Raw genomic sequence first — 18459 nt, 5'->3', positions numbered from 1 at the left:
GTGTGGGGGTGCCCCTGGTAGATTACTTCATATGCACTGATCCTGTCCTTCGTTGGCCAACTTTTGGACCTCTGCTTTCTATATAATGTCTGAAGTCATGCAGCATCAAATTAAACCAGAGTCACTCTGTGCTATGTTTGGTGCGGGCCAGAACCTGAAGTTGCCCAACTCCAGACACAGAACATTAAACTTTTCATTACTGCTGGCCAGATGAGCTATTTTACTTAAGTGGAAAGACTCTTCTCCCCCCTCGTATGTGCAATGGGTAAAAGATATGTCCTGTATGGATTTAGAAAAAAATAGATATACAGTTTGTGGGTGAAAAAACACATTTTATAAACTGTGGTTCCCTTTTCCGGGCTTCTTTGAAAGGCCCACAACTATTGTTTCTGAGTAGCCCACAGATTAAGTATGGCTACATATCCATAATGTGCTTACACATATGTTTTTTTTCCCCTCAATTTCATTATTAGGACTGTGTGCACACAGTCCTAATAATAATAATAATAATAATAATAATAATAATAATAATAATGTGTCCACATCAATCACCTACTAAATGAAACAAAATAATAATTATTTTTAAAAAATGCTACCGGACCTGCTTCTTAATACTTTCATCATATTTAGACATGAGAGAAGCTTAATTCCATGGTTTGCTAATAGACAAGATTTAGCAATTATAACCCAAAGCATCTCCCAAAATGTAACTGGAAAAGTTAGATAACACCGATGAAAGCGTTCGCCAAAGGCAAACTTCTACTACTGTAATAATCCAATAATATGAGATGTATATGAGAATATAACAGTTTTAATGGCCTTATTCTGCATCAGGAATATATTTTGCTTATGACACAATTTATTGACACAAACTTTTGTGTAAACCTACTGAAACAAATGTGCTTTATTGCTTTTTCCAAATTGCTTCATGCAATAGTCCTTGAAAGATTTTACTTTACGAGCAAAATATGATTTGGGGTTTCTAACAATGCTGACACAAGAGGTAGACAAGGCTGAGCTCACAGATCACTTTGATTACTTATATGTAAAGGCAGCTATGCTGTATTTTGCACATAAACAACCAAACTAGCATCTTTTAAGCAAGCGTGAAAATAAATGACATGAAGAAACATTGATACAAAGTTTTGTAGGCGAAGAAATGATTACCTATTATTAAACCAACTCACGGAAAGTGTCCACATACGCCAACATTTGTTACTCATGTGGTCCTCGTCTTGTTAAATGTTTAAACGCTGAGTGAAACAGTAGTTTGAACATCAATATATTAAAGCATAAGACTAAATAACTTTTCTGATACATTTACAGAATAACTACATTTTTCTCATTTTAAAACATTCAAATAATGGCCATTTATTCCTTAAAACTGCCAACCCAAAAAACTCAAATATATCTAAAAGAATGATTTATTTATAGATTTATAGTCTAATATGTTATGCTGAACACTGTGATAGAAAAAAATGGACCTTGAGTTAAAGTCAATGCAATGGATGTGCTGTTTTTCAGTCGGTTTACAGATTAGTTGCAGGTATTTCTTTGAGTATATAATTGACAGCTTGCAGTGTTGTAATCAGTTGAAATGCCAACTCTGGTGCACTTTCACTCCTTGGGCACTCGGAAATTATCTTTTTCCTTCCGAAGACTTCTCATGGTCTCGATAGGGTCTGTCTGCTTCACATGCTCTTGAACGGACGGCTCTCTAAATTACACATTGGGGGGGGGGGGGGGGGGGGGGGGGGGAGAAACAAATGTAGTCAGGCAGCACTCTCACTGTAGGTACCTCAAAACAAATTATAATCATCTGTAATTACTACTACAGTGATGTGAAAAAGAGAAATTTCACAGGGCCCTGTACTAAGTAAGTGCACCCCAGGTTCAGTAGCTTGTAGACCAGCTCTAGCAGCAATAAGTAATGATTTCCTGTATGACTCGCAGTCTCTCACATCATTGCAGAGGAACTTCGACATACTCTCCTCTACATGACGTTGCTTCAGTTCATTGATAGTTGTGGGCATTTGTTTTTGCACAGCACTCTTAAGGTCCCACCACAGCATTTTAATCAGGATTAAGGTCTGGACTTTGTCTGCGCCATTGCAACACCTCCACTCTTTTTGGTTTCAGCAATGCTGGTATAGATTTGCTCCTGTGCGTCATCCTGTTGCATGATCCAATTTGGGCCAAGGTTTAAGTTCTGGACAGATAACCTCACATTTGATTCTAAAATTCTTTTGGACAACATGTCCAAGGTCGTGTGGATCAAAACAAGCCCAAATCATCACCCCAATAACACCTCAAATATGCTGTGTTAGCGCTGTACATTATGGCCAAACATCTCCACTCCTGTGTCGTCTGTCCAAAGGCAATTGTGGTTTGATCCAACTTTACAAAGTTTAAGTCATGCTGCCATGTTCTTTGTAGAGAGAAGAGGCTTTCTCCTGTCAACCCTTCCAAACCAGCCCTACTTGTTCAGCATTTTTCTAATTGTAATGTCACAAACTTTTACATTTAACATGCTAAATTATGCCTGTCAAGTTTAAGATGGAGCTCTCTTTTTTTCACTTTCTCTGAGCATTACAGTCTGACTGTTAGATGATTGTGCCGGGACATCTACTCCTGGGAAGACTTGTATTACCTTAGTTATATTAACAGACCCCTAAATGCGCCAGACCAGCAAGCTGCCCAAATGTCAGCTTTTCTACAAGTCCACACTCGCTGATAATCAGTTAATTAAGTCCAATTCATTAGCAGCATCTGGCTACTGCTTATTCTCTAAATTCCTATAGAAGTAGTATTGCTGTACTTAGTTTTTTACAAGACTACATTAAGTCCTGTGAAAACTCTTTTTCACAAGGCTGTTTTTAATGAAGTTATACATACTTTACTCTCATAAAGGGGTTAAATGTGAATTCATCTGCCAGAGTGGACGGAATAGTTGGTTCTCCGTTGCTGCACTTCTCCTACAGACAGATAAATACACAAAAATTGCAAAGTTGTTTTAATTAATTAAGGATAACTGATTTGAAGTGGTTACTGTATGAATCACGTACCTTTGCCCAGGCCAACTTCTTCTGAATTACTTCATTGTGCGGTTCCACATGACGTGCAAATTTCAGATTGTTGACGGTGTACTCATGACCACAATAGACACGCTTAAACACAAACACGCTAAAGTTAGTCACACACCTTAAACATACAGCAAAGTTAACTCATCAACTACTGAAGAATTTAAGTCTTTCCTTTTCCATCCTAAAAATCTGTAAAATTAACGCCTATGTTTGCAGTTACCGTTTCAGGAGGAAGGCGCCCCAGAATTTCTATCAAGGCTTTGTGCATCTGCTCTGCTGTACCCTCAAAAAATTTCCCACAGCCAGCCACAAACAGAGTATCCCCTACATGGGAAAAACAGGAGTTCTTAGGGCCTTTAAGTTCACACAAAACATGTCTTTATTTACACTCGCAGTTTATCTCATATAAATGTTTAACTTAAGTAACCACACCTGTAAAGACAGCTGGTGGTTCAGTGCTGTTTTCTTTGGTCACGTAGTAACAAATGTGACCAGTCGTGTGACAAGGAGTAGAAAGGCATTTAACATGGAGTGAGCCAACCTGAGGAGAGAAAAACATAAGTGAGCAATCATTCATTTGAAGCTTATAGTTGGACCACAGAGCAGAGAGTTTGCTCGTCTCACTTTGAAAGCGTTGGAATGAGAAACTTTCTTTGTAATGGCATCAACTCTGTCATCCCCTCCATAGACCTTCAGACCTGGCATTAGTTTCAACATCTTCTCATTTCCACCGGCATGATCCCTAAAACAGAAAATTAGTGTGTTGGTATTACTCTTTTGTCCAATACAGGTTTAGCAGGTTCTTAGCATAAGAAGCCAAAGGAAATGTTTATTTATAAAGCGTGCATTTAGTGGGCAGTAGCGTTTAATACCAGTAAATGGTATTCACAGCAAAACAATCAAGACAATTTGCCGATTTCTGGGAAACATAATGACAGGAAATGGGTGGGGTGATGACGTCTTAAGTAGTAGGAGCATCTTCTGACTTCAGCATCTGATGTTTTGGGATCATGTTTGCACAGCAACACCTTTTAGGCCATCATTCCTTCTCTTGCAGGCTATTTGCACCATTACTATAGTAATGCTAGTATAATGATGCAGGTAGTTTGTGGTCTGTGTTGTCAGCCAGCATCAAGCTAAACACAATGTCTGCCACAAGCTTTTCCTAGAAGCACTTTGTTAGACTGGAGAATGCTGCTGCTAAATGCAGCATGTGACCAGGTAGTAAGATGCACATCAGCATGAGAAAATTAAAAGAAAGTAAATCAAAGCAAACAAAATCACTTGACTCCTACTGCAGCCCTGCGTGAGAAACTGGTGGAGAAATATATAAGCATACCTTGTCCTAAAAAAGACTTTACAAATTTTGAGTGAGTACAGTACAGTAGGTAGGTTACTTTGCAGTCACAGCCTTCCATGATCAGAGTGGACCTAATACTTTGTTCACACAGCACGTTGGATGTGAACGTGGTTATATTAATGGTAATGGTGATGAATATAAAATGTATCTTTTGCCTTAACAGGTACAATAAGTATTTTTTTAGCTTACTTATTATGGAGAAATAATCTTGAAAAAAAAAAATAATAAATTCATCAATGTTATAAAATAAGCAGCAGCTTACCAGTGGTGATGGGTGGTTAGAACTGTGGTGAGTTTTACACCATGCTTTCGGACAGCTTCAACAACCTGTTCAAAGCACACACACAAAAAAAAATGCTGAGTGGAGCCATGCCAATATAACTACTTAATTTATCAATAAGTATCCAACAACAATTAGTTATTAAAGGTCTTAATGAAGAATAGGAGAGAAAAAGCTGTTAGTTACAGCTTTTTCTATGGAGAATTCACAGATTTGGGCCCTACTACTAATTTATTAGGGCCAGTCAGGGTTCTTGGATTTTGGACTTGCTGAAAACTTGCTGAAAACATCAAATTGGTATTTCTTACTCACACGCTAGTTTTAAATGTAGCAATGACCAAATACTTGATATTTTCTAATATTATAAATACCTTTGACTTGATAGTAGACTTTCAAACTATGCAGATTCTGTATATAGTTGAAAGGAGATTGGTCTTCTTCCAAACTAAGGACTACTGCGTAGTTGGAAAGTTGTGTCTGTCCTTCACTACATATCATTATAATGCCCAAACAAAGGTCGGGCAGATAAAAATGCACATCATATCAAATTTCATTCTCAGTATTCTCTGAATAAAAAGATTGGATGCATTTTCCTGCAACAGTTACAGTATTCTATCCAGTGCATACTTAACCTTTTCTCACACTAACCTCAAACTGATATAAGGTACTCTGCACCTTTCTGCAAACTGTCCTGAAAGTAGGCACCTCCCATACAAAAATAATGAAATAAAAATAGTAAAATAAATAAATACATAAATAAGAAGAAATCTATCACGCTTGGATAGAATTACATAGTGTTTTCAATAGTCTAGGGTTATGTTTTGACCTACACCCAACAACAACAACAACAATAATAATAATAATAATAACAACAACAACAATAATATATTTTTCTTAAGTCCACAATATCACCAGCAAAACGCAGAGTGGATTCTCTCAGAGTTATGATGCTGAACACTATATGTATTCTCATTGATGAATGACTATTTTAACCCTTATAAACTGTTCGCATTTCAAGCCTTCAGAATATGGTTGGGGTCAGTTTTGACCCATGCTAAGAACTGGTATAAATGTTTATACAACATTTTGAACTACAGATTATATAAATAGAATATGCATAAATAGCATATCTAAAAAAATTGGATGATTAATGCTTAATTAATGTTTCAGAGACCAGATAGTGTTTTTTTGAGATTTACAAGATTCATTTTTAGTGAAAAAAAAAAAATCTAATACTTGAAAGCAGGAGAAAAATGATGATTTAATTATATTCTACTCAAAGTGAAAATGTTAATGACCTCAACTTTTGGGATTTATTATATAACAATGCAAAACTATTACAACTGTTAAACACTGCCCCTTGATATGTCATAAAAAAACTGCTTGTAACTGCAGCCTATAACAATATCTATAATAATTCAATAACTTGTTCATTGCAAACTAATGTGTTTATTCAGGGCAGTGGTAGGACACCTTGCATGTGTGGAACTTGCGCAAGTGTTTCCCACACTCACCTAAATGCCAGTTCAGGTATCTTTATAATCTTGCTGAAAGGCAACAATTCTAATACTTCTAACCATTGCACCATCATGCTGAGTCATTTCAAATCTCATGTCTGTGTCAAGGCACCATCCCTAAAGGCACTCACTGACATCTATGTAACCTCTTGTGCACTGTTTGGAGATCACTCCATCTCACAGACCAGCTGGTACCGGTCTCTGTGGGAACCTGGGCAAATATAGTGAGGACGCAGACAGTCTACGTGACAGTGTCAAGGTCCCCCTTGACGTCTGTCACGTCTGTCCAATAAAAAGTAAAGAAGGAAAAAACCCACATAGGCATGACTTGCACACAAGATTCCCTAAAACCACATTTTTTTTATTTGACCCACACTGGTAGATCTAAAAATCACATTTCATCACAAACAGCCTCAGTTTACAAAAGATTGTAGCACCTGTACAACAGTATAAGATTTTGGATCATTTTAGGTATAGTCATAAAGTCAGTCAGAAACACAAAAACTAAACAAAAAAAGTGTCTAAACTATTTCACACACTTTCTCTCATTTAAATGAAGCAACTACTACAGTACTCTGTGTAGTAAATACTTAATTTAACTTGGTTATTCCTCACACACACACTAACCTCAGGTGAACTGGCAGCAGGTACAATTGCACCTTGAACGAACTGCAAACTGTCCTGTAACTAGACACTTCCTCAGATACCATATCATGTAATAATTATAATAATAATGATAATAGTAACAACAACAACAACAATAATAATGATAATATTAATACTTTCAGGCTCAAAATAAAAAAATAAATAAAAGACAAAACAAAAAGAAAACTATGTTGCTATCAAATATTTGTAAAAGGACACAATTTTGACTTGAATAGTGTGTAAAGATTAACACAATCACTTGTAGGTAGACTTTCTGCATTGGTGTTAAAGTGTTGTCAACTGGTTTATATAACATTACTTGATATGATACAGTGACTGAACAGACCTTTATTGGCTCCACGGGGTCTACAACAGCTGCTTCTCTGGAGTCCACATCGATCAGTAGGTACATGTAGTTGTCAGACAGCGCAGGGAGCAGTTCAATCTTCATGTTTGCTTGCTCCACCAGATTAGATTTCCTGACCACACTGTGAAGGAGGGCGGCTGCCTGGGCCTTGACTTCCACCGGAGCTTCATGAGGGGATAAAAGCCGATATTTAACACCGAGCCACATCAGACAGAAATCGGGACAGTTTAACTTCTAGTCCCCTGTACCTCTGTAATATATTCACATACTCCTTGCCTTACATTCGTTTAATGCCACAAACGCGAGAAACTTAACACACCTCACCGCCCCGCTGGACAAGTGAACGCCACACGTTAACACGCTTCGGTGTTGGATTTTTTGTGGGCACGCTAATTAATTACACCGATATGACTGTCATAGAGGAGGTTATATAAGAGGAAACAGGTATGCGCTCAGACAGGCCGGCTGTGCTCATGTGACAGCTCCCCCCATTTTAAGACGACAAAACATAAACAAACGAACAAACGCCATCTACCCACCTAACGGCAGCGAAGCAAGCGAAAACTACGCTAAACCTTCGCGGGCTGAAAATGAGAGAAAACCGTGTGGACGTACCGAATTTTAAGGCTGTCGCAGCTCCTAATAGAGTGCAGGCACTCCCTACTAGTGACTTGAATAACATAACAACAGTAGCTAAAGTCTTATCACGTTTGTGCAAACCAGAAAAGTTTGGTTTTGGTTCAGTTCCGCCTCCGCTCCCTTTGACCTCCAAGGCTCCGCCAATCAAGTCTCGGGTATATAGATCGGGAATGATCTATCTACGTATTTATTTACGTAAACAAGTTACACGTGACTGTCTAACTTGTTTACGTAATTCTGCACAAGAGTAGTTTAATAAAGTTAGTAAGTGGTTTTGTTTTACATTTTAGTCCCAGTAATTATCTCAAATAAGATAGCATTGATTCGACGTTTGTGCTCTGCGCATGTCCCTTCAGGCTTGCCGTAGGTTGATGTTCCGGAGCGGTCAAAACGGTGTCGGTCAAAGTTTAGTTACACTCGTACTGACTGCATCAAGGCAGCCGAAACAGCTCACGGTTCTCCACGATGACAGCACGGAATATTTCCCGGTTCTGGGAATGGGGGAGGAAGATCATTTGCGTTGGGAGAAACTATGCGGATCACGCCAAAGAGCTGAAAAACGCGATTCCTAAGGAGCCTGTCTTGTTCCTGAAGCCTCCTACTGCATATGTGAGAGAGGGCTCGCCTATCTTGGTGCCCCTTTACACCACTAATCTGCACCATGAAGTGGAGCTGGGGGTGGTGATCGGGAAAGGGGGCACGGCCATCCCGCAGTCCGCCGCTATGGAGCATGTTGCGGGTTATGCTCTGTGCTTGGACATGACAGCCCGAGACATCCAGGACGAGTGCAAGTCCAAAGGTCTGCCCTGGACCATGGCCAAGGCTTTCAACACCTCCTGTCCTGTCAGCGAGTTCATCCCCAAAGAGCGCATCCCTGACCCGGCGAAGGTCAGCCTGTGGCTGAAAGTAAATAATCAGCTTCGACAGAGCGGCTGCACCTCTCAGATGATCTTCTCCGTCCCATATCTCATCAGCTACATCAGCGACTTCATCACCTTGGAGGAAGGGGATCTCATCCTGACCGGGACCCCTAAAGGAGTCTCCGCCGTGCAGGAGCACGATGAGCTGCAGGCTGGGATCGAGGACATTGTTACGATGAGCTTTACAGTAGACAGACAAGACCATTAGCGGGAAAAGAGACTTAACTGAGGCAGATGAGATAATAAAGACTCGTGAAGAGAAGGTGCTTCAATCTTTTTTAAAATCTTTGCGCATCAGCAGATGGCAGTGCTGTGCCACCGAGACTGTATTTCTGATCAATTCTTGCTGCCTTGCCCAGCATTTTAGAAGAGCCGAAGTACAACACACAGTTTCGTGACACCGTTTGAGCAAAATCAGGACAACTATAATCTATTTTACTGTATTTTAGCCATGATATAAAAAACATATTCATCACACAGTGTCACTATGTCTTTCACCAGACTATGAAGTAATTTATAGTATTAAAATGAAAGGTGTAATGATGTAAAAAAACAAAACTAAAATGAGCATTAGATCATTATATTTTTGTAATTTATTATTCTTTTTTAATCATTTGCTGTAAAAAATAAAAGGATTGCAGAAACTTGAAAACAGCATCTTGTATTCTCCTTTTTGAGAAACTTCATATTTTTCAGAAAACAGTAAATAAAACAGTAAATAAGAAAGCTATTTCATAATAAAAACAAGTCCTCCATTAAAAAAAAAATACTTGTCATTGGTAATGACAGTTCATATCAGTATTCATCTTTTTATAAATGCATTAAAGTTCAAATAGTATTCTCAGCGCAGATGTGATCTATGTATAATCACATATATGTTTTTATGTTAATGTTGAAAAAGTGTCTCTTTGTAATCTTGTACACCAGATGTTTGAAACACACTCAAAATACTTAAAAACAATTACTTCAAAATGTTGATATAAAAGTTGATTTTTTCCCCCCACAATAATTAGTGGCATTGCTTTTGTTCCCAGTGGGTTATGTAGTAAAATCTAAAATTACAATAATAACAGTAAGGTACAGGTAACGTTAAGAAAGCATTCCTTACATTATAGTGTAGATGTAAATTGCATGAAAGACCATGAGTTTTACAAAAAACAAAACAAAACGTATGGTTCATTTAAGTATTAAAGTTTTAATATATCTAAGGAATTATTACAATTTAGAGAAGCTTATGGGTTGAAAATGTTTGTTGTCCTCAGAAGAATTCAGTTTGAAAAAACCTGTTTGATTAGCACGGGATCAGTTCCATAGTGTAGCAGTTTACACATTTACCCAATGAGTGAAAAGTCCTTCTACAATCCCAGGAGAAGAGACAAATCCCTTTGGGGTTGCATCAGGAAAAGCATCCGGAGTTTAAAAAAAAAAAAGTACATCTGCCAAATCAAACATGTGGAGCTACCCACTGTGGCGCCCCCTGTGAATAAGGGAGCAGCTGAAAGTAACATCAGATTTGTCACTGCGGGAGTTTGAAATACAGGTTTCACTACCCAGCTGTTCTTAATTTAGGAACATGGCTACACTTACCAGCCAGTTCAGTACATACTGTAGCTACCTGCTTTTGCCTTTAGAAGTGCTTTAATTCTTCACGGCACAGACTCAACAAGGTGCAGGAAACATCCTCAGAGATTTTGGCCCATATTGACATGTTAGCATCACACAGCTGCTGCAGATTTGTTGGCTGCACATCTATGATGAGGATCTCCTTTCTCAGCACATCCTAAAGAGGCTCTATTGGACTGAGATCAGCTGACTGTGGAGGCCATTTGAGCATTTGAACTCACTGTCATGTCACAACCTGAACTGTTAGTACAAGACAGGATTAATCCGCTTTGGGTGTTCAGAGACGCTCTTTTGCATACCTTTGTTGTAACAAGTGGTTATTTGATTTGCTGTTGCCTTCATTCTTCTCTGACCTCTGGCATTAACAAAGTAACAAGTTTTTACCCAGAGCACTGACGCTCACTGGATATTTTCTCTTTTTCGGGTCTTTCTCTGTAAACCGTAGAGATGGTTATGGGGGAAAATCCCAGTAGATCAGCAGTTTTTGAAATACTTTGGCAACCACGTCACAGTCAAAGTCACTAAAAGTCACTTTTCTTCTCCATTTTCATGCTCAGTTTGAACTTCAGCAGCTTTCTTGTCCATGTCAACAACCCTAAACGCACCAAGGTGCTGTCACCATCAACTCAGAACAACATCTCTGGGCGGAAGCAACATCTCGGATCAGTTGGATGCGGTTGTGAGGTCTCAGAATCTGCTATGTGAGCAAAAAAGAGTGACAAGACCACAGAATCGACGGCTAATAACGTCACGGAGAAACTCGCAGCTATTAACGGGAGATTGAGAGACCAGTATCGGAGTGTTAAAAACAGCTTGAAATTCTCATGAGTTGTTTGCAAAAGAAAAATTACCATCATAATGCGGCTACCCCTTCGGCGCCAGCTGTGGGCTCAAGGCTGGAGCCGAACAACTGTTCCTTCCCATTCCCTACAAGGCCACCTGGGTTGGCTGGAAGATTGTTTACTTAGCCTGGCGGGGCGAAGGACACTGTCTCAGCTCAACTATGGACACGCACACACATACATATACTGATACTGATAAGCACTCACTGACGCATCACCCTCCCTATCCAACGCCACCTCCAACGGTTACCTCCCCCATGATGTGGACATCGGGTCAGCTGGAGGCGCAGTCGAAAGATTGCAGCGGTCCCAGATGAGATGTACACACTGGAACACTTTCCCATGTTGCTTGTCTGTGTTTATTGTGTTATGGTGTGTTGATACCTGTGCATTCCTGTATTATCCTTTTGTGTTACACATTTCAATGTTTTTTCCTCGCTACCTAGCCTGACCTGTCTCCCCAATGTGATGTTTGTATTGTATGTACGGTCGGCAAGGTCTGTCATCTCGGTTGTGGGCAAAAGACCTGCAACTGCCAAATAAAGGCTATCTCATCTCATCTCATGTAATTGATTAGATATTTGCATTAACAAGCAGCCTAACAGGTATAACTAACAAAGCGTTTGTTAAACCGGGTGTATTTTGCTGCTCATTGAACCAGCCGAGATGTATTTCCTTCCGAATGTTTAATTGCGTCACACCTAAATACTGCATTTGATACTTTCTTTGATTTGCTTGAAACAATCTGAGACACATAAAAGAGGGCCTCCATTAACCCAGATTATCAGCTGTGGTGTTTCTGCACATCCAGTGTAATTTTGACTTCTAGGATGTCAACCTTCACCGTACCCTGATAGTTCTTAGACTTTTAAACTTCTCTTCCAGGTTCAGAGACAATTCTCCCACAGGCTTCTCTGTTTTCAGGATCAATCAGAGCCTCCATCAGCCTGTCCCAGGCCAATCTGCCGTAACCTGAGTCTATATACATCATCTTCCTACACCTGTAGGGCATGTTGTCTGCAACACTCTTAGTGCCAAGCCCTGGCCTGCAGGGAACTCTGGGGTTATGTATGTCTGTCATTAGAACAGTTATGACAGATTCAATTAGATTCAGGAGCTGGGAAATGTTTCCATGGCCCATTTTTTTCCTCATCACAGGGTTAGTATGCTATGTGCTCACAGGTGTCGTCTTTTATGAGGTATGAATCATACTATTCATTGTACCCGTGTCACTGCAGGTATTAAAGCCTCACAGGTTTTTAACAACGGCTTCAAAGCTGGAGCTCAGCTCTGGTTTAACATTCAGCACATAAACCAGCACCGTGTCAACGAGCCTGAGAAGGTTTTTTTGACGCTTTGAGCAGGGATTACTTGAGGACCACAGTCTTTCGGTTCAGCAACAATAACGGTGACATCACTCATGATGTCAGCCCAGGTGGTAACTGAGTCTTATAAACAGAGTCGATCAGAGTACATTGTCAGAGAGCTGCTGGTGTGCATTTAGTATCTGAGAATTGTTATGTGGTCGTGTGGTGATTAGCACTACAGGCTGAGGCTACTGGCCTGCTCGGATTTTCTGTGTGGAGTTTGCATGTTCTCCCTGTGCCTGTGTGGGTTTTTTCCAGATACTCCAGCTTCCTCCGGGAGTCCAAAGATGTGCACATTAGGTCAAGTGATGGTTCAAATTGGCAATAGGTGTGACTGCCACCTGCACAGGTTAGTGACCTGTGCAGGTGTACCCTGCCTCTCGCCCTATGACAGCTGGGATAGGCTCCAGCCCAAACATGACCCCGAAATGGGTAAAAAAAAAAATGGATTGACAGAAATGTTATGCACAGTCCCTTGAATGGTAACAGTGAACATCGTAGACAGAGCAAACTGTCCTCAGCCTGTGGATTTAACACATTTTGTAACTTCATGTAATCCCAGACTGACTCAATGTTGATGAGTTTAGGGCTTTTGTAGAATTTGGGACCAGCGATGTGCTATGTATAAAAATCTAAACGCGGAAAGTGGCAACATTTATGAACACTTCCTCATCTACAGATTATCACAATGCAAGAATAAACAACCACATATTGTGTCTGAAGACAGAGGTTCACAAAAAGACTACAGGGTAGAATAATTTGGCAGGATGTGGCTGGTTGAATCTGAGACCTGTTAAATCTATTGTAAAATGACATTTATGGCATATTCTGGCAGACTTGTTTCAACATTTGTTAATAGCCATCAGCTCATCGCGAGACTTAGTGCCGAGGTATCATCTTGCTTGAGGTAATTGCGTCAAATATCGCAGGTTCAGATGAAAAACAATGTGCATGTGAATACAGGCTTGAACATGTACCTATTCTTTAATGATTCACTGAAGGGAAACTGAACTGTTTTCAGTTTGTTTTATAATAGTGTGTAATATCAGTTTAAATCAGCATCCAGCCTTTGTTTTTTTGAATATACAGTGTAAGGCAAGAATGCTGCAGCGTTGAGTCTAACTGAAAAACAACTATAAATTTTTAAATAAGACGTTGGACTGTCCATTCTCTGAGAGAATAAAGCGTTATCCCTTGATTACCAGCTCGTGTCTGTCTGTGTGTTGAGCAATTGACCATTCGTTAGGCCTAGATTTGCGTGCTGCACTGCAAGTCACCAGATGGGGCTGTGGTGTGGCTATTCTTAGGGAAAAAAATACCAACCATAGGAAGGACTGAGTCAGAGGGAATGCATATGACATATTGCATCAAAGAGACATGCTCTCATACGGCCAAGAAATTGATTTGATGTCATTTTTGGAAAGGCATAAAAGCAGCTCCGTGTGACAGGACTCTATGTGCATACTTATACATCAACTGAGGTTTTTCGGTGAATATGTGTCTTTATCCCGTGTTTGATGGACTCTCCTGTGCGTGTGCACATGACAGTTGCATTAATCATTAGTTATTACTAACACAATGGAGGAAATTAAAAACGGATGTGTTATATCTTCACGGGCCAAACTGCGGAGCCATAATTCATTCTCACCGACTAATGAATGGGGTCTTTGACAAATTAAAAAGAACCATGCATGACGCCCAGGTGCAGACCTCTTTCATTCAAAGTGATTGACTGCACACAGTTTGTTAACACTTTGTTTGAAGCTGCTGGCGGAAGGCAAACCGGAGCAGATTTAACAGCTAAACTGTGAAACACGTTGCTTCCATACAGATGTGGACGCAGCAAAATAAAAATAAAAGCTCCTCCAAAGAGTGTTTCCAGAAGAGTTGAATACAGTTTTATTTTTAGTGTGAAAGCTTTCCATTCATTTGGCAACACGCTGTACCTCATCAACTAAGTGCAAGCTTCTCTGTAAAGGTTTCCAATCAAAGCTCAATAAGCAAACTGGAGCTGGTATTCTGTAGTCTAAAATAGAAATGGAAACATGTGCTGAAATGTGTCCAGAAAAACAATGCTATAAAATCCTATTGTAAAAGTTCTTAATCCGGCGTCCCTCAAAAGTTTTCCTAATTTGCACTGAACTGCCACGAGCATTTGAAAATCTCCCCAGCCCAAATTTCTTTCTCATCAATTAAAAGCGGAGTCAAAATTTAACAAGATAGTGTGAGGCCTAACCACAACGAAAAGGGAGAAAATCCCCAAGCATTTCTTCCCTGAATCCACGGAGTCTGCGGTAAGGGTGGAAAATGTGTGGAGTGCTCAGTATGAACTATCTTCATTTGTGGCTGCTCAAAGGGGAAACCACTTTTACACGCTAATCCTACTTTTAATCTGGTGTGTAGAAATCAGCGCTCTTCCCCTCAGCGTGGTCTTCAGTTCATAGCCCCCCCTCCCGAGTGTTTCTGATTAGTTAGCTGGGTGCCCATTATTCAAAAATGAGAGTCATCAAAAAAAAAAGAAGGAAATAGACATCCACCATCATGCCTAATTTCAAATAGTCACCGTGGCCTGTAACTCAATCCACATTGGGTAGTTTTTCTCTCATAAAAACAAATCCCTCATGTTCTGTATTGATGGCGTGCAACTGCAGACTGAAATCACTGGAAGCTGCATGCTGGTGAAAGCTAAACAAATTACTGTTCCCATGACAAGGGGAGGATTACAAACGTGCAATTTATAAATGTATCTTTTGCATTTTAGTTGTTTTGACCAGTTATGGTATTATAGATTATCTATATTTCAAGCAATCTTAGAGGAAATGTTGTGTATACGTTAGCACTTGTCAGGGTTCCTGGGTCGTTGACCCAGCGATTTCAGTTTGTTCGTGTTCAGTTTCCTACATGCTTGTGTTTCACTGTGCCAACCTTCTGTCTCTGTGCATTATGTTCTAGTTCCACTGCATGTGTCATTAGTCAGATTATGTTCAGCTGTGTACTCACCGGTCTCCAATCGTCATCATCAGTCAGAGTATTTAAGTCTTCAGTTTCGTTCTGTTCACCGTGGTGTCATTGATGTTGTCACTGCCGTTCCCGTGTGTTCAGTTCTGTTCAGTCACTTCATTTCAGCCAGCCGTTTCAATAAATACCATTATCCGACACCGTGAGTCCAGCGTTTGGGTCCCTTCCTCCCGTCCTCTCATCCACACACGACACTCCTGACAGCACTTTTCTGACTTTTAAAAAGCACATTATGTTATCTGTCATTTAAGAGCAGGTGTAGAAGAGGTTCGATTATACTGCAGAGTAACAATGGTTTATTACCATTTATTACTGCAGTTTTTTAATTAATTAATTTACAGTATTATTTTAATTTTATTTTAAAAGTTTCATTCTGTTCATCTGGATGTGACTGACTACTATGTTGAACAAACGGCCCAAAATTTGTGTTGCCTGACTGCAAAATGTGCAGGTCTTCAAAGCCCAAACGCTTGTGCTGCAGTTTGCTTGATGCAGCAGGAATCCTTTATTGCTTCAACACAAGCCATAGAAAAGAACTGTTTTCCTAGCACAGCGCTGCTGTTGTTCTGTTGTATGTGAAAGGCACAGCAATTTAAACAGTTTGAGGTCTAGACTTTGACCTGGCTTTTTTCAGCAGCTGTTTGCTGCTGTGCTTCGGATCATTGTCCTGTTGCATGAGACAATTTAAGCCAAGCAATTGTTGTCAGACAGATGGCCTCATATTTGACTCTAGAGTACTTTGGTATACAGAGAAGTTGATGCTTGAATCACTGACTGCAGAGCGCTCAGGTCCTGTAGCAGGGGGTCCAAAACATGACCCCTCCTCCACCGTGTTTTAACAGTTAGTATGAGCTGGCTTTTCTGCAGTTTCTCTGAGAATGGCACGGTCTGACCTTGAGGTGAGTTTGCTGGGACTCTTACTGTGATGGCATTGCGTTCACACAGCGGAATGTGCCAGCAAACTTCCAAACCCTCTCATTTTCACAGGTGGTTGCTGATGATCAGTTAATTTAATTAGAAGCACCTGGCTGCTACTTGGATTATTAATTCCTATGGGTTTACTTAGTTTTTTACAGGCCTACACAGACCTGGGCAATTTAAAGTTGCATTGTGGATCACGACTGGTTAAAAACCAACGAACTGCAAATACACGCTTTGATATTTCATATTTTAGTGAACACAGAGACAATTTCTTTCTTTAGAATGAAAATGAGTTGTTTTCTGAGAACAAACTGGTTTGGAATTGTAAAATACATCCATATACATTTTGATTGTTATTTAAATGTCTGGTGAAGTCTGACACTTTAAATGAAACCAAGACTTTTGTGAATTGCTGGATTGATGGCGGTCATAAAATATGACAAAATGCTGGTGATGTCGACAGACTGCTGCGGCAGCCGCAAGGAGAGGGCGGCTTCTCGTGAGGGCATATTCAGAGACAACACTTTAAGACTTATTTGCTTCTATTAAAAAGTTGGATGAAGTTCTACTTTTATAAATGCGCAGTAGATCATTTTGTTCCTGGCTCTCAATCACTTGCCAATTCTTCATTCACCTCAATTAGATTTCTCACATCATTACCAATGTTTAGTGACAGCTGTAGATTATGCAGAATGTCTTGCTGATTTAATCACCCTTAATGACTGGGCTAGTCCTGTGAAGACTGATACAAACATCTTTCCCAGATGGCAGAATGGGATATCAGTTATCTTTTAATGCCTGCTGCTGGGCTGGCACGGCAAAATGGCAGTGCCCTATCAGCGTGCCTGGTAATACAGAGTAATAAAAGTTGGCACAAATGAAATGAGCCAAGTATGTTAAAAATTTTAGTGAGACCCACTAAACGTTAATGCCAGACAAATAAAACAGAAGGGGAATGTGAGAGAAATACTGACTGGAGCTAAAGGAGAGAAGACGTAAGGAGTGTGCGTGCTGTGATGTTAAACTTGCACATATACACACATCAGCATGCTCATGCAAGCAGCCGGCCATTTCATTCACAAGCCACTGACGTTTCCACAAACAAAGCTCACTCTTAATTTAAATTCTGTTTTAACAGTTATTTTAACAGTTAGACATATTTCAGTAAATTAGTTTTTAAAAAACGCATGACGCCACTATGTGTATATTTCACTTCACAAGCTCTTTTGTTAGTTGCTTCACAGGAACCTTTTATTTTCTTCCACACAGGAATATACACCATGAAAGAGAAGATCTCTGCTGTTAATTGTAAGCCCCGAGTGAAAGGAGGGTTTTTTTTCTGTGTGATCTGACATATTTCATAATTAAAGGCCACAACACATGGAGACCTCAGACTGTAATGTGGTCGCACTGCATGGAAGTGGTAAGGACAAGCAGCGCGAGAGACTGGGGACTAGAGGGCAGAGAGAGTGAGTTTAGTGATGGGAGGAGGGGTGAACAAGGGCAAAGTGAGAGAGAAAGAGAGGGAGGAAAGAATAAAAGCATCTTAGTGCCAGGATAACAGCACAATACTTTGTCAAAAGTTGAATAAACAACTTTTATCAATCAGAATTATAGTCAATAGGGAAAAAGTGGTAGGCAGACAGCAAGAAGTTATCTTTTGGTTAACTTTTCTTTTCTATGGGGAAGCATGTTATTAACGGAGGCAAAAGAACATATATTTGAAATAAATTACTGATATAAAAAAGGGGGGAACTGAATCGTGTTTCAGACACATTCACTTTCACCTAATTTGCTGAAAATCCTATATTCAAGACTGGGAGGAGTCACAAGCCCAGCTGCAGGTGGACACAAGCTTGTACTCACAACTGTGATGA

At 39.9% G+C, this 18459-nt stretch overlaps 2 protein-coding genes across 3 annotated transcripts; one reads left to right on the top strand and one right to left on the bottom strand.

Moving 5' to 3' along the window:
• Positions 1–795: 795 nt before the first annotated feature.
• LOC146576077 (hydroxyacylglutathione hydrolase, mitochondrial-like) lies at positions 796–8025 on the bottom strand. 2 transcript variants are annotated; one of them, XM_085271095.1, is made up of 9 exons: positions 7868–8025; positions 7232–7416; positions 4706–4770; positions 3708–3825; positions 3516–3624; positions 3304–3407; positions 3066–3167; positions 2896–2975; positions 796–1717 (listed from the first exon to the last, which is right to left on the bottom strand). In XM_085271095.1, exons 1-9 carry the CDS (start codon positions 7932–7934, stop codon positions 1618–1620), a joined length of 930 nt encoding a protein of 309 aa, XP_085127221.1. In that variant the 5' UTR covers positions 7935–8025; the 3' UTR covers positions 796–1617. The 2 variants fall into 2 exon arrangements, with proteins under 2 accessions (XP_085127221.1, XP_085127222.1); XM_085271096.1 differs by lacking the exon at positions 7868–8025 and adding an exon at positions 7572–7702.
• A 42-nt stretch (positions 8026–8067) lies between these two features.
• On the top strand, positions 8068–11817 carry fahd1 (FAH domain containing oxaloacetate decarboxylase 1). Its single transcript, XM_085271097.1, has one exon. The coding sequence runs from the start codon at positions 8357–8359 to the stop codon at positions 9017–9019; it is 663 nt and encodes a 220-aa protein (XP_085127223.1). The 5' UTR covers positions 8068–8356; the 3' UTR covers positions 9020–11817.
• The last annotated feature ends 6642 nt before the right edge of the window (positions 11818–18459 follow it).

Source organism: Mchenga conophoros, linkage group LG4 (assembly GCF_057382185.1).
Source record: "Mchenga conophoros isolate Kocher_MC1m ecotype Shallow Benthic linkage group LG4, M_conophoros_male_GT1.1, whole genome shotgun sequence".
NCBI lineage: Eukaryota > Metazoa > Chordata > Actinopteri > Cichliformes > Cichlidae > Mchenga > Mchenga conophoros.
This window is presented reverse-complemented; position numbering and strand designations above follow the sequence as displayed.